Source organism: Euprymna scolopes, chromosome 14, assembly GCF_053919585.1.
Source record: "Euprymna scolopes isolate OS-2025 chromosome 14, ASM5391958v1, whole genome shotgun sequence".
Taxonomy (NCBI): Eukaryota; Metazoa; Mollusca; class Cephalopoda; order Sepiida; family Sepiolidae; genus Euprymna; species Euprymna scolopes.
In genome coordinates, this window is record NC_136495.1 from 36,528,913 (window position 1) to 36,555,046 (window position 26,134).

Here is a 26,134-nt window from a genome sequence, read left to right on the forward strand (position 1 = left end):
ATGGAAATTATATTTTGTCAATTATATAACTCGTTATGAGTAGATCATGGAAATTATATTTTGTAAATTATATAACTCGTTATGAGTAGATCATGAAAATTATATTTTGTAAATTATATAACTCGTTATGAGTAGATCATGGAAATTATATTTTGTCAATTATATAACTCGTTATGAGTAGATCATGGAAATTATATTTTGTCAATTATATAACTCGTTATGAGTAGATCATGGAAATTATATTTTGTAAATTATATAACTCGTTATGAGTAGATCATGGAAATTATATTTTGTCAATTATATAACTCGTTATGAGTAGATCATGGAAATTATATTTTGAAAATTATATAACTCGTTATGAGTAGATCTTGAAAATTATATTTTGTCAATTATATAAATCGTTATGAGTAGATCATGGAAATTATATTTTGTCAATTATATAACTCGTTATGAGTAGATCATGAAAATTATATTTTGTCAATTATATAACTAGTTATGAGTAGATCAGGAAAATTATATTTTGTAAATTATATAACTCGTTATGAGTAGATCATGGAAATTATATTTTGTCAATTATATAAATCGTTATGAGTAGATCATGGAAATTATATTTTGTAAATTATATAACTCGTTATGAGTAGATCATGGAAATTATATTTTGTCAATTATATAAATCGTTATGAGTAGATCATGGAAATTATATTTTGTAAATTATATAAATCGTTATGAGTAGATCATGAAAATTATATTTTGTCAATTATATAACTCGTTATGAGTAGATCATGGAAATTATATTTTGTAAATTATATAACTCGTTATGAGTAGATCATGGAAATTATATTTTGTCAATTATATAACTCGTTATTAGTAGATCATGGAAATTATATTTTGTAAATTATATAACTCGTTATGAGTAGATCATGGAAATTATATTTTGTCAATTATATAACTCGTTATGAGTAGATCATGGAAATTATATTTTGTAAATTATATAACTCGTTATGAGTAGATCATGAAAATTATATTTTGTCAATTATATAACTCGTTATGAGTAGATCATGGAAATTATATTTTGTCAATTATATAACTCGTTATGAGTAGATCATGGAAATTATATTTTGTCAATTATATAACTCGTTATGAGTAGATCATGGAAATTATATTTTGTAAATTATATAACTCGTTATGAGTAGATCATGGAAATTATATTTTGTCAATTATATAACTCGTTATGAGTAGATCATGGAAATTATATTTTGTAAATTATATAACTCGTTATGAGTAGATCATGAAAATTATATTTTGTCAATTATATAAATCGTTATGAGTAGATCATGGAAATTATTTTTGTTAATTATATAAGTCCTTATTAATAGATCATGCAAATTATTTTTGTAAATTATATAATAATTTATGAGTAGATTATGTAAATAGTTTTTTGTTAATTATAAAACTTGTTATGAGAAGATCATGGAAATTATCTTTTGTAAATTATATAACTAGCTATGAATAGATTATGTAAATTATTTTTGTAAATTATATAACAAGTTATTAGTAGATCATGGAAATTATTTTTTGTCAATTATATAACTCGTTATGAGTAGATTATATAAATTATTTTAGTAAATTATAAAACTAGGTATGAGTGGATTATGTAAATTATTTTTGTAAATTATATAATAATTTATGAGTATATTATGTAAATTATTTTCTGTCAATTATATAACTAGTTCTGAGTAGATTATTAAATTATTTTTGTGAATTATATAATAAGTTATGAGTAGATTATGTAAATTCTTTTTGTCAATTATATAATTAGTTATGATTATATAAATTATTTTTGTCAATTATATAATTAGTTATGAGTAGATTATGTAAATTATTTTTTGTTTATCATATAACTAGTTATAAATATATTATGTAAATTATTTTTTGTTAATTTTATCATTAGTGATGAGTTGATTATGTAAATTATTTTTGCTATTTATAGAACTAGTTATAAGTAGATTATGTAAATTATTTTTGTTAATTATACAACTAGTTATGAGTAGATCATGGAAATTATTTTTTGTTAATTATATAACAAGTTATGAGTAGATTATGTAAATTCTTTTTGTCAATGATATAATTCGTTATAAGTGCATTACGTAAATTACTTTTTGTTAATTATATAACTAGATATGAGTAGATTAGGTAATTTTTATTTGTTAATTATATAACTAATTATGAGTAGATCATACAAATTATTTTTTGTTAATTATATAACTAGTTATGAGTAGATTATGCAAATTAATTTTTGTTAATTATATAACTAGTTATGAGTAGATTATGCACATTTCTTTTTTTTAATTATACAACTAGTTATGAATAGATCATGGAAATTATTTTTTGTTTATTATACAACTAGTTATTAATAGATTATGCAAATTACTTTTTGTTAATCATATAACTAGTTATGCGTAGATTATGTACAATTTATTGTGGTATTATATAATTAGTTATGAGTAGGTTATCTAAATTATCTTTATTAATAATATAACTAGTTATGAGTAGATTATGTAACTTATTTTTTGTAAATTATGTAACTAGTTATGAGTAGATTATGTAAAATATTTTTTGTTATTGTATAACTAGTTATGAATAGAATATAAAAACTATTTTTTCTTATATAACTGGTTAGGCGTAGATCATCCACGTTTTTATATCATTTATAAACTTAGTTATGAGTTGATCATAAACATTTTTTTTCATTTATAAAATTAATTATGAGTGGATCATGCAATATCTTTTTTGTTAATTATATAACTAGTCTGAGTAGATGATGCAAATTATTTTTTGTTTTTTATATAACTAGTTATGAGTAGAAATGCAAATTATTTTTTGTCATCTATATAACTCGTTATGAGTATGTCATATCAAATATTTATTTAGAGCTTGATTTATTACGGACTCCAAGATTTGTAGCGAAAAGAGGGAGGAGGCTAATTGGGCGATAATTTAATGGGTCAGTCTTTTACCAGAATTCTTATAAACTTGTACTACAGAAGCAATTTAGACACACACACACATATATTTCTGTAGAAATATATTTTTCTTATATATCAATCCTTATATAAGAAGCTCAATGTGAATACAGAGCAATATATAGAATGAATGACAAAAACTTTATATTCCAAAGTACATGATTTTGACAATTTTGTATTTTATTCCTTTTGCATTAATTGATTTCTGATGAGTTAAGAGCATAATAGATTCACTAATTGATATATTAATTAAGTGATTGATTTTGTGCTACGAAACAGATACTGTCAAGAACTGTACAAATCAATTGATGTAAAGGAATAAAATACAAAATTGTCAACATCATGTATTTTGGAATATAAAGTTTTTGTCATTTATTCTATATATATATATATATATATATATATATATATATATATATAGATATAGATATAGATATAGATATAGATAAAGATATAGATACATATATATAATAAAATAAAATAAAAATGAACTTTCTTGAAGTTATATATTTGGATTTTACCGTCACTGGATTATTTATCTTCCACCAGACTATCCATTCACATGTAATCACCTTTTTCTTCACCATATTCCCTCTGCTTCACTTTTTGTTATCAAGTAAGATCTTTGACTTACTTGTTGTTTCATCAAATACTTTTGCATGCAAAATCCGATCCCGCATTTTGCTAATTCCTACACTCTTATAAGAAGGAAAGTATTTCTTCGAAACTCCATGGATTAAGGACTATCCACTTATCTAGTGTTTCCTTTTTAGATTAAATATGTTTTTAACTCATTTCAAAGTGTTTTTTAACATGTTTTATTAACTGTTTGCTCGTATATATATATATATATATATATATATATATATATATATATATATATATATATATATATATTAAGTAAAGTGATTTTCAATTTAAAAATTAAAAAAAAAATTTTTAAATTTAAAAATCAAATTTTAATTAAATTAAAAATCAGTTTCATAAGAAGGAACAACAACAAAGTTAATTATCTGTACGATCGTTTCGGAAATCCGTGCTTTTTATTTGTGGTATACATGAAGTTATGTAGAACAATTATATATAGTTTTTTTGGTAAGCACGGTCTCCTCATCAGCAAATTTAGGAGGATTTTTATTGAATTTAAAAGACACCATAAATAAACCTAGCATTAAAAGTAAGGCAGATGAATCTTTTAGTTTTTCTTTTTTTGAAATCAGGAACTGTGTTTAAAGTAGTCATTTAGATGTTTGCTATAGCTTTTTATTTTATTGAATAAAATAAAAAGCTATAGCAACATGTGGTAGTGCGCGAGTGTATATGCATGTATGTTAACATATGTGAGTATGTTCGTGGAATGCCTGGGTGTCCAATTGAAAGTTTTATGAAAGAAAGAGCTGCACATAAAACAACTGTTTTTGGGAGTTTATAGCTATTAAGCTGGACAAGATGACCTGCCCAACGCATCTGGTTCTTAATAACAATGGTAGCAATACTGGTTGTTTTGGCCTTATTTAAGACATATGTATTAAGTACAAAACTATCCCACTTTAAACCAAGAATGTGTCTAAGGCAGTGCTGATAAAACCTCTCGAGCAGTTCTACATGTGACAAGTAAAAGGTCCATGTTTCAGAGGCATAGAGATGGCAATACACATGTTTGATATACTGACATTTTAGTTGCCAGAGTTAGATCACCATCAGACCAGACTCTATCTTTTAATTTTTCAAATGCGTCTGATGTTTTTCTGATTCTCTGTCTTATTTCTGTATCAAGAGTGCTATCATTTGATAAGGTACTATCAAGGGAGACAAAATTTTTTTTACGACTTCAAGGCGCTTTCCATAGATGAAGATACCAGGTTCCACATACAGATCACCAGGAATGGGACTGTACATAACCTTAGTTTTCTTAATGCTGTCAGTCCGAAGCAGGTACAAGCATTCGTGAAAAGATCCATCACTAATTGCATATCAACTGGGGAGTGTGTCACCAGTTCAGCATCATCAGCATACAACAACTCCTTAACAAGTCCATCACTAACAAGTGTTTTGGCTTGGAATCTTCTGAGATTAAACACCTTTCCAGTCATTCGGAACCTAATATAAACACACGCACATACATACATACATACACACACATATATATATATATATATATATATATATATATATATATATATATATATATATTCATACACACACACACACACACACACATATATATATATATATATATATATATATATATATATATATATATATATATATATATATATATAAGAACAGGCAAAAACAGAGACTAAAGATAATTCAATATTTTTTTAGCATAAACTGGTCCCCTTATATCGGATTTGAAACCGATGGTACCGATGTTTTCTGGCATTCTGTAATATATATATATATATATATATATATATATATATATATATATATATATATATATCCATGCATAATGAATGTGAGACGTATTTGAACCGACATCACGATTAATAAATGCGAGTTGTAACATGCACGCACGTCATCGTTTTTGGTGTGGTCGATTTTCTTCCCACTGTTGCTACTCCCTGTTCCAGCTTAAGAAATTTCTTGCGTACCAGTGACAATGGCCGCGATTATTACAGCAGACGAAGACTTCTAAGACAAATAACGACAGCCCGGTCCTGACTTATGTATTTAGACATAACTTCACCGGGAAAATAATAGCAACATCATGTATCAACGCAAGAGACGTTTTGTTTCTTAAAAAAAGAAAAAAAAAAAAAGAATCATATAGCACCGAACCAGAACCAATCGACCTTCCAGCTTTAAGTTGTTGTTAAGGGTGTTGCCCACTTTTATTGCATGCAAGTTGATTTGTGTGTGTGTGTGTGTTTTATAAATTATTATTTATTTGTATTTTTTAAATTATTAATCAAATAATACTAGTTTATTAATGAAAGTGACGAGAAAACGCGGTTAATTGATACTAAATTAACAAAACAAAGATGACGGCAAGAGGCGTCCGCAAGAAACAAAAGTCCGTGTCTCGGTCGGCCAAGGCTGGAGTGTTGTTCCCAGTTGGTCGGATGCGAAGGTATTTGAGAGAAAACACACGACATTTCTTCCGTATCAGTGCAGGGGCACCAGTCTACATTGCCGCCGTTATTGAATATCTGACTGGTAGGTACAACTATACTCTATCGGAAAAAAATAAATAAAAATGATTTTTTTCTAACGTTCAACAGGTCAGTTGAGTATTACAATAATAAAATGAACAACATATTTCTTCTTCCATTTACGACTACCTGTAAATCCAATAACGTTTGTTAACAATTTTGTAGCGATCTTTAATTAAAAATGAATTGAGCGTAGTTGCGAATGAACGACCCTAAAATTCCCTTTTCGGTGTTTACGACACCGACTTGTAGATTGGAACTGGATAACTCTTTCCTTAATATATGTTCTTATTTTATTTATTTATTTGTAATTATTTAGAATACCGATCGTGCTATCTTTTAGATAAGATTTTCACGTTAAATTGAAATGTTACGATATCTTTTGTTTATCAAACTGTTACGTCAAAGTACAGAATAGTTTAAAATAAATAAAATAAAATAAAAAAACGCCATCCTCTCCCCATGTTAAGAATGGTTTCTAAATTAATAAGATTACTTCAGCAGTCTGTTTTCTGTATAAGTACCTTTTTTTTTACTTTAAAAAATGTAAATTAATGAATTATTTGATATGATTCTAATTATTATTTTGTCGCCTTAGTTTGTTATAACTTGTTATAACTTTTCGGCCGATGTAATTCTCGACCTTCTCCAGGTGTAGTTTTGGGAACTTTATCATTGAACAATCTACCCCCCCCCCGCTTGTCCGTAGATTAAATAAAGGAATCCGCAGTTCGAAATTCATTAGGGTTCTTAAGTTCGAAATAAAGATCCCCAAGTTTAAAAAGATACACCTGTAGAAGGTCGGAGACTACATCGGCCGAAACGTTGTGCTATAACCGCCAAACTGAGAATAATAATCCAAATTATCTATCCTCTAAAAAATAATTCAACGTGAATTTTTCAGAATGTTTATACAATTGTTATTCTTTTCTAAGTTATAATTAAAAAAAAAATACACTTGTGCATTCATTACCGTTTTTTTGTTTTGTTTTTGACATTTTTTTTCTTTCGGTTTATCGCCTAAAATGGAAACGTCATTTTTTTTTCAGGCACCTGTCAGAGGGAGAAATTAGTATGACCGAAGCATGAAATAAATAACAAAAAATTAAACTAGATGATGATTACTTTCGGAAAGAACTAATTACTACTTGCCCCAGCAAACACCCCCAACCTCCTCATGTTAAGAACGGTTTTCTAGAGTGGTTGGGGGTGTTGGTGTTATACCACGCTGCTGGGGCACTGGGGCAGTGGGGCTGGCTGGGGCACGTAGCAATTAGTTCTTTCCGGAAGTATCATTATCTAGTTTAATTTTTTTGTTATTTATTTCAGGGTTCGGTCGTAGTTTAAAATACTGATTTCTCCCTCTGATTCTGACAACAGGTGCCCGAAAAAAATGGCATCTCCATTTTCGGCGATTAACTGTAGTCAACTTGACTCAACTTCTTTAAGAAGGAGACAATTCAAAGACTCAATCCGAAAATGTCAAAGGTGCACGTAACTTTTAGTTAAAAACAAAACAAATTTGCTAAAGTAACACAAAATAACACATTAATTATCTGAACTTTTATTGAATTAAAATAAAATTAAGAAAATTCGTTTTCTCAAAACAACAAAAAATGTCACACGCATTCCAATGACTCTTCAAAACTGTTTAGAAATTTTAAGTCATACAGTTTCAGTTTCATATAATGACAACTTTCAATAATTTGAGAATTTCCTTAATTTTATTTTAATTAAATAAATGTTCAGATAATTGTTTTATTTTGTATTATTGTAGTACTGTAGTTAATTTGTATTGTTTTCAAATAAAAGTTACGGAAAACTTTGTTATTTTCGGATCGCGTCTTCTTGAATTGTCTTCCCTGAAAAAGAATTCTTAAAAAAAAAAAAAAAAAAATGAAAACCAAAAAAAATTTCCAAAATAACAGTAATGAACAGCCCCACCCCCTCTTCCCATATATTTTTGACAGTAAATATTATTTTGCCTCCGGCCTTCGGACCGGGATCAAAGTGTAATATCTGTTCTGCAGATGCTGCACATAAGTTAATTGGTCCTTGGTCAATGTAGGGGAAACCCTTCATACTGAGACAATTACTATTTTTGGGGGATACTGCCAGAGTTCCCCCTTTTTACCCTTGTTTTAGGGGAGCTGGTTTAACCCCACATTAAAAACGACCTTGTGTCACATTTTGCTTTGGTGGGAAAGCAAATAAATACAGTAAATATTATTTGGCAGATGTTTAGGAAATTGCCCTCTAAATTCAACAATTTACACCTTTTTTTTTTCTTTCATGTTAATCTCATCGATTACAAACTTTCAGATTAAAAAAATGTTGAAAAAATATTTTATGATTTTCAATTATAACGTTCTACTAAATTGAACATCTACTTTGTGGCCATTCATTTCGCGTGACCAGTGAATATTCACGTCTAAAAATGGGATTTATTTCCTCATTTCAAAATAAAACTACTTGTCAAATTACTACATTTTTTTCCCCCCCTGTCACACATATGTACATCATACAAATTTATTTTTTGATATTAGGGAAATTTGGGCAAGCACCAAAAACGTTTTCAAAAAAAAGATTCTGGAAAATCTCCAACAGTAGTAAATAATGGGCAATCAACAATTCCCCCACTATTCAACAATCATGAAGTTGTTTGTACGATATCTGAGAAGGCTAACAGTTTGCCTCAAACTCCACATTGGCTCCAGTAAACCATGCACTCCCTGACTTTTCTGTGCAGATTGATGCCACACTGGATGATCTGAAAATTACCCCTTCTCAGGTGCATGATATCGTAAAAAACCTAGACACCTCAAAAGCATGTGGACCAAATCTCATCCCGGCGGTGCTATTAAAAATGTGCTCTGCTGAGGTTGTTTCAGTTCTCTCCAAACTTTACAACAAATGCCTCAACGAAATTGCTTTTATGACTGCTGGAAAACTGCTTCTGTGGTACCAGTTTACAAGAATTCTGGCAAAAGAACTGACCGATTAAATTATCGGCCCATTAGCCTCCTCCCTCTTTTCACCAAAATATTTGAGTCCATAATTAACCATTACCTTACAGCTGCTAGACTTCTGACCAACCAACAATATGGATTTAGGCAAGCCCATTCTACTACATATATCCTAACTGTAATCTCCGAACATATATACCATACACTGGACAAAGCAGAGGAGGGTAGAGTGATAGCCCTACATATTTCTAAGGCTTTTGACTGGGTATGGCATGATGGTCTTCTCAGGAAAATCAGATCATTGGTATCACTGGAAGAATACTTAACATAATTAAATCCTTAAATAAGAGAAGAATCCAGGTTGTGCTCAATGGTCATACATGTAAACAATATGATATAAATGCATATGGACCTTTATTATTCCTAATATTCATAAATGATCTGCCTGATAAAATTGTCTCTTAGATGGGTATATTTGCTGATGACACCACGCTCTATAACAGGTACGAGGGGAAAACAATTGAACACATTTCTAAGGAAATGGCAGAAACACTTGATGAAGACCTCCAATCTGTAGTAGAATGGGGACAAAAATGGATGGTCACATTCAATGCTGCTAAGACTAAGCTTGTCTCCTTCAATAATTACAAGAAACCTTCTCAACCACAAATGCTATGGCTAAAGATACATTACCTGAAAGTACTTTTTTCAAACTCCTTCGCTTAATGTTCACAGGGAATATGAGTTAGAACAGATACATCAAGAGCTACTAATCTCTCGCTCCTGGACAGGGTTCAAAAGAGAGTCGCCAACCTGATATGTCCTGAACTGTCATCCAAGCTTCAACCACTGTCCCATCAATGAAATGTTGCACCCCTCTGCCTGGATTTTATTTTAATAGTGGATGCTCTAATGGTCTACAAGCCCTTGTACCCCCTCAACATAAATACCCCCGACAAACTCGACAAGCAACCAAGGCCCACCCGACACAATAGAGATCCCTAGATGTAAGAAGGCCTTCTACTCTAATAGCTTCTTTTTCAGAACTGCTAAACTCTGGAACTCCCTTCCTGGTTCATGTTTTTCAACCGCACTGACATACAGAAGTTCAAGTGTAATCTGAATAGACATCTTGCTGCTCGACTCCCTTGTACCCCTGTAACTACTATCCTCAAGAGTAGCCCCCTCCATCAAAGTGGCACTGTGTCTTGTTTGGGATGAAAACTGAATTAAAAAAAATATATAAAATAATTTTACAGCAAGGGAAAAACCTCGTTTAGGTCCGCCAAAATCTTATTAAAAAAATATTCACGTAACTATATTTTGAAAAAATTTTCCGAGTAAAATCAGCTAATTAATGTTTACTAACAGACTTGTTTTAAAACAAATTTGTCTGCTCGGCTTAGATTTTAAAATGCATATCAAATTTCAGTTTTATCGAGATAATATTTTGTCATAATTTTTACTTTTTAAGAACTCATATAAATTAGAATACACATTTTTTTTCTTCATAGATTTACCATTAATGAGTTCAAAGCTTTTAAGTGTTGCCGCCAATCCATGAAGCCATCAGTTGCAGTTGTGGACAAAGGGAGGTAACCCAAATTTGCATCCTTACAGAATGAGCTAAATTTGATGCCAGTATTTACATACTTCTCAATGTGTGTGTGTGTGGGGGGGGGGGACAACGCTCTAGTGGAAGAGTCAGGCTGGCCTCTAAAAATAATCTGGGCCGTTTTGTTGGTCTTCCCTGGTAAGGGCGCTTCAGGCAATTGGCAACTAATTTTTTTTCTCAAAGAGGAGAGGCAAGGCCTGAGGGAGTGGACTTTCTATGTCTAGCCAAAATATAATATCTCAATCTAACAGATTGTGCCTAAAACGGCCCGTCTTTGCATGTTAGTACTGAGAGGAAACAGTGAGGGAATTCTAAAGTTTAGCAGTTTAAAGGAAGAATATTAGAATTAAAGGCTCTCTGACTTCAGGGAACCTTTACATTGAAGAAGTGAGATTTTGTTGCTTGTCAGATTAGTTCGCTACAGCACATTCCATTAAAGTACTTGTAAAACAAGCATAGAGATACAATATTCCGGTGATGGGACAGAGGTTGGAACTTGGTTGACACTACCGGACCTATTAGATTGGAGACTTTTTTGCACTTTTTCCAAAAGAAAGTAGTGATTGATGCACCAGATGTGGCAACAATACTCCATGCATGGGTGAATTCCTTTCTTATTCTGTTTATTTTTTACTAAAATGCATTTTTCTGTCCATTTTATTGAATATCATCTATTTCTTCCTTTGTAGTTTTCACGGTGTTTATTGAATAAAAGTGATAATATCAATATGAAGCATCAATCTCTTTCTTTTCCACAACCAACACAGAGCTAGAATACGTAGTTACAACATGTAGCATTTTGGTGCATGATCCATCAGATATTATATACTCCTTTCAGAGACGTTGAAAGTTTTATTGTTTATGGTCTACTCTTGGACGGAAAGAGGGTATGTAAGAGAACCGATGATGATGATGATCATCATCATCATGGCTGTCACTCGAATTGGATATATGGGTTTCCAGGAGTTTATTTTTTGTTTTAATTTTCTTACCATTTTATTTTTCATGGGGATGGGGCATTCTAACAGATGCACTATAACCACCCACAATTTCAGTTACTCCAACCGAAAGATCTTTTTAAGATTTTAACGGTTCCTTTGAGTGCAATTGTTTGTATTTCTCTTGCACTTGGTTCACCGGGTATATTCAACAGGTAGTTTTTGAAATTCTTTTTCATGAGTTTGCCTCTTATGTTGTGTGATCAATTCCATACCGTTTAATGTCCTCTTTCAAACACTGAGCAGTTATTTCAAATAAACGAGAGGAAGATATTAACCCAAGAAATGGAAAGACATTCAGCCTTTCTTTACTTAGCTGCAAAACATATCGATTTAGAAATCAGTAACTTTTTTTATACATGTTGCCAGATCATTTGCACTATTCTTACTGCTCTCAGCTCTCCAGGTTGATGTGACGATTCACTTTCAAATCTTTCCATACTAACCCTTATTCCATTCCTCCTGCAAACGATCCTTGTATCACTTTTTTCTATCTTCAGACCCTCTTAACTCCCACATTTAATTCAGATTAAAATATTTTCTTATGATAGGACTGGTTGCTTATCCTTTCAATGTGACCAGCCCATCTCAAATGATTTCTAACAATTAAAACATCTCTATTAGAGCAACCAGACTGTTCCAAGATATTGATATTAGTAGAATCTTGTCAGTTAATTTAAAAACATTTTCGGATGAGACTTTGAAGTTGTTTTTCGAGTGCTTCAAGTGCTTTCAGTAGTATTTTGTTCAAGTTCCCAATGCATACAAGAGCGTGGGAAGGACAATGGCTTGGTGTACTAAGATTTTGGTATTAAGCTTAAATGTAAAAACTAAATAAATATGCTAGAATAATCGAGATTTTAACACAATGGAGTCTGAAGGGACAGGAAGTTTTATTGCATTGCACATGCAACCATGTTTTGGATTTTGTATCACTCAAGACAAAAGAAGTTTTAAAACGTGTTTTTTCCTTAATACTCATGACCATCAATCATTAATTTATTATATCATTCTCATATCATTTCTCTCCATGACACGACCATCTACGGCAACACATCAAAGGCTGTAAATGACAAAGTTCTCTCTGATTCTCTCTCCTCTGATCTCGAGCGCGTGGTTCAGTGGGGGAAGATGTGGCTGGTTACCTTTAATGCATCTAAAACCAAACTCTTATCCTTACATCATCAACACTCTGATCCCCATCTGGCATCAATTGGGATGGATGGCTCTCGTCTGGGAGAAGCCCCGTGTTTTGACAAGCTTCTGGGTTTGACCTTTACTCCTGATCTGAAATGGAACACGTACATCAAGTCTGTTGCGAAGGTCGCTGGAAAGATGGTGGGATCCTTCTACCGCTCCAGAAGATATCTCACTACTGATGCAATTCTCTATCTATATAAAAACTAAGTACATCCAAGGATGGAATACTGCTGCCATATCTGGGCAGAAGCTGCTAAAAACAGCCTATCCTGCCTTGACAGAGTACAAAATAGACTTCGTGGCTTAATGGGGGATGCCCTTTTCTCTACCCTGCAACCTCTCTCCCACAGAAGAGACATTGTGAGCCTATCCTTGTTTTATCGTTATTTCCATGGCAGGTGCTCGTCTGAACTCCAATCTCTGGCCCCCCCCTCGCCAAGCTTTCACGAAAAACACTCATCTAGCTGAATCCACTGTGAAAAATTTCCTCCACTCTTTATCTGTGCCTAAATCAAAACGTGGATTCCATAAACAAAGCTTCTTTCTTAGAACTGCATGCCTGTGGAACTCTGTTCCATCTGCCTGCTTCCCACCTGACTACAACTTGGATGTCTTCAAGTCCAACATTAACAAATTCCTAATGAACCGCCCCCTTAAGTAAACACTTCATCAAATCTCCACACTAACGTAATGTACTTGCAATAACCCTTATCCCTGAGTGGCTTCCGGGCCTTGATAAGTGGTGACCACTGTGTAAAAAAAAAAAAAAACATTTCTCTCCATGCAACGCATGTCCTCAACCTTTACTGGCCAGGTTGCACTTCCATACATCATCACACTGCAATTTTTGATCATGTATGTATGTGCGCCTTTATATCCGTGTCTTGTATTATTTCCAGAAAATTTTATCCAATGTAAGCATTTCTGGTATGTCCAGCGTGGATAGTCACTAACAAAATGTTTTCCATATCTGAGCAAATATATTTTCTCCAATCTACTAGATTCCGCATGATCAACCAAGCTCCAACCTCTGTCTCATCACAACAATATTGCATCCCTGTGCCTGTTTTACAAGTACTTTAATGAAATGTGTACTGATGAACTCATTGCACTTGTACCCCCTTGACATATATACCTCTGACAAACCCATTTAGCAGCAAAATTCCACTCCTCCACCATAAAGGTTAATTGATGCCAGAAAGCCTTCTACTCTAATTTCTTCCCTCGAACTGCTTGACTTTGAAATTTCATCCCTATTTCCTGCTTCTCTGTGTACTGACATGTAAATATAATGTGAACAGACATTTCGCTGCTTAACTCCTTACATAGCACCCCTGTAGATATGGTCCCAAATAGTAGCCGCTTACATCCAAATGGCAATATGTTTTGTCTGAGGTGAACAAGGGTAAAAAGAAAAAAAATTTAATATTTATACTAGTAATCGTACCCACCAATGTTTAATACGATGACTGAACTCTGAAAATATTGAAACCAAGATGAAAAAAGAATTGGAAAGTGATACTCTTTGACTTTCTATGGGTGATTTTTATTGCAGTTGTTAATCTTATGGTAAGTTTTACCTTAACGCTTTATTTAATCAACTGGACTACAACAAAAGACACTCAAAGAAGGCCAGAGAGTACAATAATCAAATTTATTCTTCTCTTCATTGTATATCACTTTTCCATTATTCAAGGGTGTTATAAAGAAAGACATCAGCAACAGGTTTAGGTAGGAAGAATATATTGTACAAGAAAGTGAATACAAAGAAAGGTTGTTGGTATTTTTGACTGCTGTTAGTCTGTAGTCTCGTGTTAGCTTGCAATATTTCCCCACAAGAGCCTCATGGTTTATATAATGGTTAGCAGAGTCCATTATGAGTGAAGGGATTAGGTAGTTTTAGATATTTTGAAAGCTCACTCTCCAATTCTCATGGTTCAGTAGGTTGATTGTCTCCAAATTCTACTCTACGGCTTTGTCTAATCACTTGCTTTCAATTTGCAAGTAGTCACCCATCTGGTACTGACCAGTCTCAATGTTGCTTAACTTTGCTGATCTAAAAAGAGCTGGTGTGTCAATCAAGCTGATTATTCCTTTGATACTTATAACTTTTTTTTTTTTTTTAGCTGAAATCTTAGAACTCTCCGGAAACGCTGCTCGAGACAACAAACGAATCCGCATCATCCCTCGTCATATTTTACTTGCTATTGCCAACGATGAAGAACTTCATAGGGTAAGAATTTGAGTTTTAGTCCTTCAAATTTTGATTTTATTCGACTCTTAATATCTTTTTGAGGAGCATTTCTTTTTTCTTTTTTTACTTTATTTTGGTGATGTATATTAATTATCTATCCAGTATTTATTTTTTATTTATTTATTTTTTTTTTTTACTTTAATCAAGGCACATCGCCACTGAAACATAAAAGGTTACTGTGAATTAGAGACCATACCTACAGGGACACTCTAAGTAGGGAGTTGAGTAGCAAGATGTCTGTTCACATAATATTTAAATTTTTGCATGGTTAGTATAGCCAGAGAAGCAGTATACAGGGAAAGAATTCCAAAGTCTAGCAGTTTAAGAGAAGAAATTTTTAGAATAGAAGGTGGCTCTCTGGCATTGGGGGACCTCTACAATGAAAACATGGGATTTATATTCTATATTAGATTTTAAGTAGATAGAAATATGGTATAGACAGCTTTTGTGACAGCCAAAAACAAAGTTTGGTAAAGATTTACAGTTCAAAGAATCCAAGGAACATGTAGCATCAAAGTTAACTCTTCAGTGTCCAAAATGAAAATGCTTAAAATCGTTTCAGCCTCAGATATGCATTCATCTAAATTAATAAAAACAAATAATAATATTTTGGACTAATTAGAGAATGTACTGAATTTATTTGAAATTGCTATTTTGGATCTGCCTTGACTCCATGTAAGGTTAGATTTTTCCTTCAATAAACAGTTGAGATGAAAATATTTCATTATTTGTTAATTCTCAACTCACTCAATCACACATTGTCATACGCATACACATACTAACATACGCATACACACACTAACAAAACGTGACACAAACACTGTTTGAATCCCTGCTGATTTACGCTGACTGTAAAAAAAATGTATAAATGTATACATTTTAACGCTCATAATATTTCTCACTGAACTTTTCTACAACAAAAACCATACACATCAAATCAATATAACTTTGAGTTATAACTTTTGATCAAATGTAATTTTTGCAATTGAGCGAGAAAGTTTTGATTCCGACTTTTGTCAGACCCATGGATAATTTGTGGTTTTTTAAATTTAAAAAATTTAAAGTTTTTGGTCTTCCTCGATATCTTAGCATACTCTGCAAAGACATTTGCAATATGAACAGACATTCTCTGATTACACATCTATGTAAATTTCCACCTTTAAATATATATAAAATATCTCTTTTGTGAATTTATGCTTTAGAACACAATTTTGTTTGTGTTTATCTCTCTTGCTCTCTCACATTTGAGTGTGACCTGAGTGAAAGAGTTGTTTAACATATAAGAAATTAAGTAGGCATGTTTATTTCAGCTGGTACCATGTGCATTCACATGCGTGTAAATAAGATAAGCATGAAGATGAGTGTATATATTAGTGTTCCTGTTTTGCAAGTGAAAGAGTGTGTGTATGAACTTATGTGGCTGTGCATTCAATAGATGGTAAGTGTACGTTTTACTGCATATACAGTAGTTTTGAATGTCATGTGTGTTTTTGCCAAAGGCCTTTTTAGGCTCCAATGGCCCTGGGTAGAATGTGAGAAGCATAAAAAAAAAAAGCATAAAAGCTTTTTCCCAAATTACTGGATTCGGCATTAAATAACTCAAAAAGAGTTGATATGCCATAAAACAAAATAACTAAACTAAAGCAAAAAATTAATTTGTAATTATTATTTTTGTTAAAGTTTTACAAATATAAATTTTTTTCATTTAATTTCCAGATTGAATAGAAACATCTTAAAACTGTCCATTTTTGTTTCCATTTTTTTTTTGTCTTCTCATAAATTCTTCCGACAGCTGCTTAAACATGTAACCATTCCTGCTGGCGGAGTTCTGCCCCAAATCCATCCAGAGTTGCTGGGAACCAAAAAACGAGCTGCCAAATCTCTGCAACCAGTTCCACTCATTTCACCCCCTTCACAGGCCAAAAAGGCCAAAACAGGTGCCGCAAAGACCAGCGGAGCAAAGAAGCAACCGAAGAAGAATTCTGCTATTCTTGCCAATAAAACCAGTGATGCCAAAATCAAGACAAACAAGGTAAATCAGAGGAGATCATCATCATCATCATCATCGTCGTCGTCATTGCCGTCAACATCATTATTATCATCATCGTCATCAGTTTGACACCCGTTTTACATGCTGGCATGTGTTGGACAGCTTTTATAAATTGACCTCCAAACTCACCTATGTCTGAGTAGGCCATCTCCCTTTTTCTCTTTTGACCATTTTTTTTCACTTTCTTCCATGTTTTCCTCTGTGAACTGAACTTGCTATCTCAACTGTTTTACATCTACTAAACAGAAAACTCTGATCCATTCTTTCAATATGACCATACCATCTAAGTCTCCTGTTCTGCACACATCTCCCTATACTGTTCAGATTTAATCTTCCACTGAGGTTATCAGATCTAAACATATTTTTAAGAATCACATCCATTCTTTTGTATTTTTCCTTTATCATTTCAAAGTACACGTGTTAACGCTTTTTTTTTTTTTTACTCTTGCTTGATACCGTTTGCTTCAGTTTGGGCAAAACTTTTAGGAGCAAGGTGACTGTCAGCTTCAGAATTATGCAGAGTGATTCCCCTTCCCTTTGATTTCATTCAGGTTATATCCTTCAAATCATTACTGGTCAATGAGAGAATGCACTATCCTGTGCTGGAAATAAAAAGCATATAATTCCACCTATATGTGAAATATAAACCTAGATATCGTTATTCTCATTCCTGACTGGGACGCCATCAGGTGTACGTCTGATCAGCTGCTATCATATTCAAAAACATTAGTTGCAGTCTGCAGTCATTTTCTGGACATAGCTGCAGGCTCTTAAGGCATCACAACAAAATTTATTTGTACATTCTTTATGCACTTCTTTAAACTAACCCTAGCATCACGTGTCTTTCTTTATTGTACTAGACTTTAATATAGTTTTCTTATATATAATCAGATTTTACCCTAATAGTCTCGGTTCCTTTGGTTTATCTTAATATGCTTGATCGCTTCTGTATACATGAGGATTTCTATCTCCTAAAGAAAATTCAGTTCTTGCACGATAACAACTAGGAAATGTATTTGAAATGATGACGGTTTTATCAGATTGATAGCTTTTGAAGAAAAAGAACACCAGTCATGTATATTAATTTAACACCTTTACTTAGGAAAGTAATAAAAAAATGATGTATATGATGTATAATGTATGATGTAAAAGGAGAATGTACAGAATTGTGAACACGTGCATCCGTGAAACTTATTTTATGTGAAGAAGTGTTCTGTTAACAGTTATGCATGCTTTCAGCCTTATGCAGTTCATGGTTCTTCAAAGGAGAAAGACTTTCGATCTGACGGGTGTCTGCAGTTTGTGTCCTAATACAGTCGACTGTTAACTGACATTGACCATAATATTGAAAGTGGCAGAAGAGTTTGAGTTTATATAAATTAATTCACATGATCCCTAAGGGAGCAGTGTTTAGGTTCACTGTTTAGCCGATCCACGCAGCCCTTAAAGAGACAAAGGAGGACAACCACACTGACCAATCTGTGAGCATAAATTCCAATAATTCCAATACAGTTGTATATGCTGCATTTCGCCTTCTAATTGTGTCTTGCATTGATACCATTATCCATCATCCAACACATGCCCGCGTGCCAGCATAACATTTGTTCCATGGTGTTTTGACTAGGAATAAAGTGTAGTATCTGTTCTGATAGTACACTTCAGCTTTTTTGTCCTCATTCAGAGAAAAAAAAATTTTTTTAGGCTGAGACAATTGTTATTCGGGACTATTTCTATGAATGTATTTTGCATTTCATCTCCTGATTTTATTGGTCAGTAGGATCATCCCCATGCCAAACAGTAGTGGAGATAGAGAGTCTCCCTGGAAAATGCTTATCTGTATTCTAAACCTGTCAGATATTGTGTATCTGTTACCAGTTCTAGTCCTTTTTGTTTCCAATTATTTTTTCCATGACTCTAATAATTTTATCTTATATATCTTCAAAAAAAAAAAAATTGCTTAGTTTTTTGTTTTTTTTAAAAAAGCCAAATAAAACAAATTGCAAATAAATGGCTGCCACATCAGTACAGCTAGTGTTGAATAAAAGCTAGCTGCTAATTATATGCTGTTGAATACTATATTAACAAAAATGTTTGAGTTTAGATGGCAATAAAATTAAACTTCCTTGTACTTGTATTGGCTATCAGCTTGGTTGAATTGAATCGGCTCCCTCCTGAGCAAGTACAATGTCTCTGACCATCACAGCCAACTTACGCTGGTTCTGAGCATGACCACATGATATGGTTAGCCAATTTAGATTCTGTAGTTGAAGACAGACTATTTTGGGTCTGATAGTGTTGTGAGGTAACCTTTGATTGTTGCTACTCAGATCTTTAACTTCCCACCAATTTTAAACATCTTAAAGCATTCAATTATCCATGTTCGTAGAATTATGTCTTATGCTTTCTTGTAATCAACTCCAACCATTTCTCTGTTTCCCCCTTTCTCTTTTCAGTATCATCTGGTCTGTATATAATAAGTCATTTGTCCCTCTTGAAGCATCCTTTTTATTCCTCAAGAAAGTGTCCTCAGCTGTCCAAAAACTGGTAGAGAGATATAGTTCCACAGTTTAAATTTTCCATGTATTCAATAAACATGTTATCGATTTGTAGTTGCTTGAAGTCAATCCTTTCTCATTCTTTTTGAATTAATGTAGTTCTCTTTTTGATCAGAAGAATTGAAGGATCTGTGTGTATCTTACTCCACTGTACCCCACATACAGAAGTCGACGGGATTGCTAGGAAGTCTGATGTCAGGTGAAGTGTAGTTGACAAAGTCCATATCCTTCTAGTTGGTATTGTAAGGCACAGGGTCATACTGCCACGCAGCTACCTACATTTCATTACCATGCTTAAAACTCAAACGTAACCATCAGTTTGAGACTCTTGCTACTTCGATGACAAATTCTGGTGTTCTGACAATGTCAGATCATCATCAATTATGTGCTTGTGATACTATCGACATTGGCCCCCACCCCCAAGTGTTAGGGAGTAAAAAGAAAAAAGTATAATAAAAAAAGAAAAAATAAGTTTATAAGATAACAAAGGAATAGGAAGTAGGGGTTATCAGCAGAACAATCAAGCTGAAGTTGTTTACCGGAGTAGACAAAAGGAAGCTGACATAGAATTATTGGTCAGTAACAAAAGGACCAAACAATGGATGTAGATATAAAGTTGGTTTGCAGGCACTTTGGGGAGTGGCTAAGAGTTTATGGCAGTAGGAATGGCTTATGGATGGTCTTGAGTTTGATAGTTTCAGGCAGTGTCCAATTAACAACAGTTGCCAGTCGGACTCAGGTCAGACAGTGGTGAGCTGGAGACAGTTGAAAGCAGATCATGGCTTGGACCAGGTTGGGAGATTGAGATGAGCTGACATTAATTGATGAACTCAAATTCAACAGAAAAACCAAGATATGGACGTTAATGTGTAAGCGGGTCTATGGTGTCACACTACGAACCCAGAGTGCAAACATTATGTACAGGGTTCTTTATTTTCTTTTGATTTTCTTTTATTTTTATTTTATTCTTGTGAGCCAGTGCATCTCCTTTGGCAATAACCAATGCGTAAGAGATGTTGATACGTCCAGAACGAGAAGAAAGAAGAAATCCAAGGCACGCAATATTGCGGATGGCGACGTTGTCAGTCGGGGAAACCATGTGGTCTCGCAAGTTTTTACAGAAATGAGACAAACTTCTATGTATCAGTATATAGCGAAAACTATGTCACTAAATAATATGGTGTAGGTGGAAGAAAGTCGGGCAGTGTTTACATGGAAAAAGGAAATATAGTAACTATCAAAGGTCTGCTAGCAGTTATCTTTGGGTAAAGAAAATTGATGCTTGAATGTCAGTGGGCAGGGACAGAAGAGAGGGAGAAGACTATTTTTCCTCAATTCTTTCAGGGTTCTCTGCTGACTAACTGTGATTCCAAAAGGAGCTGAAATAGTTCTTCAGGGGACAGATGAAATCAATGCACCCAGCAGGCTGATTGGTCAGTGTGTAGTCAAATCACCTAGCAGGAATGTTTCTCCAGGAGAGAAAATAAGTCCTTATTTATGATTGCTTAGGTGGAAAACCAACAGAGAAAAGGTAATTTTTCATTAAATGTAAAGTTGTAAATGACTGTTTTCATTTTGAGTGTTTTTCTCCCAATGTTTTGTCCGATGTAACCTCCGACTTTCTTCAGATGTATCTTGTTGAACACAGAATTTCAAACAGTACATTTAATTTGATATAAGGGTGTCCAGTTCAAAATTCTATGAATATTCCCGAATTCAAAAAAAATAATTTTCCCAAGTTCAACAAGATATATCTGAAGAACATCAGAGATTACATCGTCTGAAACGTAAGAAAAACACTAAAGATGAGAATAGTAATTTAAATAATTATTTGTATTACATATTATTATTATTTTCTCATCTAAAATATTCAAAAACATAAAATTAGCAGTTAAAAATTGTGAACATATATCGTTCAAAATGCTTCGGATGACAGTTTTAATGCTTTTAAATCTCATTCTTTTCAGGTTAAAGGTTCTAAAGATTCAAGTGGAGCAAATGCTGGACCTCAACCAGATTTAGCCGGTTTCTCTATTTTGTCTGAAAAGAAACTCTTTCTTGGACAAAAGGTAAATATGTTTTCCCAGTTAGCTCGGAAAATATGATAATTAAAATTGACTCTATGATGGTTAAAATAATCAAAATATATTGCACTGAAAATATTACATTAAACTGTTTCGAGTATAAAGACATTGACTTCACAATACTCCCTAATTCATGCATGAATATTATACTTGGAATACCTTTTTTAAAAATGCATCGGAATATTACTCTTTCTTTTGGTGGGCCGCAAGATAGTGTAAAAATCTGTGCTGTTACTAAAATCAATTGTGCTCCCGTTAAATTATTCAGAAACTTGATCCCTAATTGCAAACCCATTGCTACTAAGTCCTGCTATTACCATACTTTTATTTCTGGTAACAGATTGTCAGGAACCTTTTCTTATTTGGATGACATAACAATTTGCGGTTGGGCCCAGGAGAAGCACGACATAAAATTGGAGCGTTCCTTAAATACAACAACCTCGAAATAAACTGGAAAAAGTCAAACTTTTCACTTCGGTCTATTAATGTACTTGAATATAAACTTTTCAACCCGATCCTGAGCGTTTGAAACCTCTTTTGCAAATGCCTCCCCCTTCCGAATCAAAAAGGTGTCTTGGTATGTTTGCCTACTATGCAAAATGGATACCTAATTACTCATCCAAAATTCACCCACTAGTTGAAAATAAACAATTCCCGATGCCTTTCATGGTTGTAAACATCTTTGAAGAGCTCAAGAAAGACATCTATGATGAATTGCCATTTGTTATTGAAACCGATGCCTCAGAAAAAGCTATGGAAGGCATTCTCTTACAAGCTGAGAGATCTGTAGCATTCTTTTCCCGGTCGTTAAGCCCCTCTGACACCGCGACTTTATATAGTCGTCGAAAAAGGAGAGACCTCATTACTGAGAAATATTTCATTATTATTATGGATCATTGAACTGTATCTTTTATGTTTAAACTTGATAATCATGTAAAAAGCAAAAACAATAAAATTATACGGTGGAAAATGAAACTTCTTTCTTTTTTATATAATATAAAACACCGTCCTGAGAATGAAAATGTTGTCGCTGATACATTATCGCAAACATGTGGTACTGCTATTTCTTCTTTGGAGGAACTAAAATCAATTCATAATTCTTTAATACTTCCTGGAGTACAACACTTTTGGCATTTTGTAAAGTCACAAAATATGGCATATTCAATCAATGAAGTCCGGTACTCGACTTATGAATATCCTACTGGTGCCAAAATAAAACGTCAATTCCTTAATTCCCTTAACCATATTCTTATCCAATCTACTGCCCCATTTCAACGTCTTTTTGTTGATTACAAAGGACCTCTTCCATTATTCTCATCAGGTTGCCATTACACACTGTTGTCAGTGAATATAGTCGATTTCCTTTCGCTTTCTCATGTCATGATTGCTCTTCTCTAACCGCAATACAGTGCCTGATGACTGTTTTCTCTATTTTTGGACTTCCCTCATTTATCCATTCTGATCGGGAACTTTGTTTATGTTGGGAGAATTCAAGCAATTTCTGCTACAACTTGGGATTGAATCCAGTAACACTAATGCTTATAACCCAAGAGGTAACAGCCAATGTGAGCGCTATAATGGAATTATATGGAACACTATCTGTGGCAAAATCTGTGAAAATGAGGGCTTACCGTTCAAACGACCTAAGTGTGCGTGTGTGCTTTGTCATCGCTGCGAAGCTAGGATAAGAAAAGAATTCCAAGATGGCGCTGACGGCGTTTTGTAATGGTATGATCTCGGAAACTCTCGCAAAATCTCGTGCATATATGCAAATCAGTTGGTCTTCGACAACTATAAATTCAGGTCGTTTTGGAAGGCAAGGAGGGAGGAAAGAACGGCCGGTTGGTAATTGTGTACACTAGTTCGTGTTAGTGGCGTGTCACCGTGTCTGTGTGTGTACTGATCGAACCGCTTTCCTGTCCCTTGGACTTTGAATTTGTTTAGATTGGACTTCAACTTCACTATCTTATTAGCTTTGGAATCCCAGCGATTACCTATTAATGCTTGGCAGGACATTCTATAGGATGTTTCATATGCTATTTGCTTTCTACTCTGTACAACCACTAATGTCATCTCTTACGAACGCATGTTCAATTTTGAAAGGTGCTCTTCCACTGGTACTGCACTGCCTGTTTTGCTCTGTGAACCTGGAAAAGTGTTATTAAAACCATTTGGTGGCAGGAGCAAGTATGACCCTATTATTGAGGTAGTGGAACTCCTCAAATCCAACCCTGCACATATGAAAATTTGACATTATGATAGTCAGGAGGATTTGGTAGCGTTGAGACATTTGGCCCGTTTTCCACGATTTCAGGATCCTGATGAAAATCCATGCCCAGATCAACCTCAGGATTCTGCTGAGAATGTGGGCCTAGATCGACCTCAAGATTTTGCTGGGAACATAGACCCAGATTGACCTCTGGATTCTGCCAGCTTCGCCTGGTGCAAATCCCAAGATTCATATTTCCTCAAAGTCTGAGACTTCTGACTCTTCCAGTGGTGAGCTACCCCTCTGCCAGTCTAACATGACTCCTAAACCAATCCAGTGGCTGGATTTATAAGCTTTCTAATTATAATCTCTGTTTCAAGAGGGGAGAGTGTTATAATTTTCTTATAATAACTTTCTTATTAAAGTGACTTTCTCTTTATTTGCATATCTCCTCTCATGTGATCTTGCCATTTGATTTATTTGTACACTTTTTAAAAAAATTTTATTAACATGCATTCCTGGCTACTTGCCACATTTGTTGTTGTTGGAAAATTCAGTTGAATAAAGCCTTCGAAAAAGCTATTTCTGTTTGCGTCTTCATTACATAGCTGCTGGAATGAGAGCATGCTACCTCTGTGGATTAAAAAAAAGAATTCCCTTCTAAATTCCATGTAAATTTCTACATTTCACAGAAAGATGCTCGAGTTTGACAACACACACCTAAAGAAGGTTGGAGGTTAAATCGGCCAAAACTTTGTGAGTGGCAAAATGAAAATGGTAGTCCAAAGAATCAAAATAATACAGAAATGATCCAATGTTGCTTTTTCTAGAAATAAATACAAAATAAAACAAGAACTAAAAAAAAAAAACTTGCTGTGTATAGCATGTTCATATTTCTACGATATAAAGTTAGGCATATGTATAAAGTTAGGCATATGTATATGTTTACATATTGTATGAACAGGATTCACTCCGACACTAATAAATCGATCATTATAAATCTTGGAACACAATTTCTAGGCGAAAGTAGTGGTAATGTAAGCTATATTTACTTTAGTTTTATGCAAAGGGGTAAAATAAAAGAGGGGAAGCATTTCATGAAAATTCAGGTACATACGATAATTTTATTATAGCTCTTTAGTCTAATTTATGAACATGAAACTATTATAGTTGTAGCAACATTTAGTCGTGGGTGTGTTAAACACCAGTATTTTTCACAAATTTGCCATTTCTCCATCTCTTCTGAATACTAAACCAGTCTAATAATAATCCAAAAAAGCATTTGACTATGAGAATAAAACTGTTCTTATTCTGTAAATGAAGGTAATTTTTCTTTAATTTTATTTTTTCTTTTCTGTTTCAGTTGACTGTTTTGCAAGGAGACATTTCTAAAATTACTGCCGATGCTGTCATCAATCCGACAAATTCTACGTATTATATGGGGGGAGAAGTTGGTAAGTGTGGCACAACACAATAAGCTTTTAATTGTACTGAATTATAAAAAAAAAAAAAAGTCAATTCGCATGTAAGGGAGACAACTGGATTCATACTTTCGTTTGTTAGTTGCAAACTTATCCCCCTTGAGGAAAAAAAAAACAAAAGAGAAAAGTTCTACAGAAATAATGTATTTTCTTTTTCTTTATTTCATCCAAACAGGGTTACCGAGCATTGCCCAGGATAAAAGTGTAACATTTTCTATTAAAACTTTTGTCTCTCTTTCAGTTTCCCGTTTCCCATTTTCTTTTTCTCTCCTCATTACCTTCTTTCTTTTCTGCCTAGCCTATTCCTCTCTCTTGACATACATGCATACACACATACAACTCTCTTTTATAGATTCCTTGAGGAATAAGAAAATAAATTCCTTGATAAAATATCAGAATTATTTCCCTTTGGTTAGAACATAATCGGGCTAGGAAACCGCCTCCTCCCCCGTTAAATTATTCCAATTTAGTCAAAGAATGAATAATTTCTTCTAAATATTGTTTGTCTGGGGCAACACCAGTAAAGAAAATGCCAACTTTG

General features: G+C 33.4%; 1 protein-coding gene across 2 annotated transcripts in view; it reads left to right on the forward strand.

The window, feature by feature from the left end:
- The first annotated feature begins 5,517 nt into the window (after positions 1-5,517).
- LOC145292953 (core histone macro-H2A.1-like) overlaps positions 5,518-26,134 on the forward strand; it is a 45,837-nt gene continuing 25,220 nt past the window's right edge. Inside the window, exons 1-5 of one of the 2 annotated variants that reach the window (XM_080139156.1) lie at positions 5,518-6,185; positions 15,087-15,193; positions 17,007-17,246; positions 21,787-21,888; positions 25,476-25,566. In XM_080139156.1, coding sequence (XP_079995282.1) covers positions 6,011-6,185; positions 15,087-15,193; positions 17,007-17,246; positions 21,787-21,888; positions 25,476-25,566 — 715 coding nt within the window. In that variant the 5' untranslated portion in view covers positions 5,518-6,010. The remainder of the gene's footprint in view (positions 6,186-15,086; positions 15,194-17,006; positions 17,247-21,786; positions 21,889-25,475; positions 25,567-26,134) is intronic. The other variant, XM_080139157.1, reaches the window with a different exon arrangement.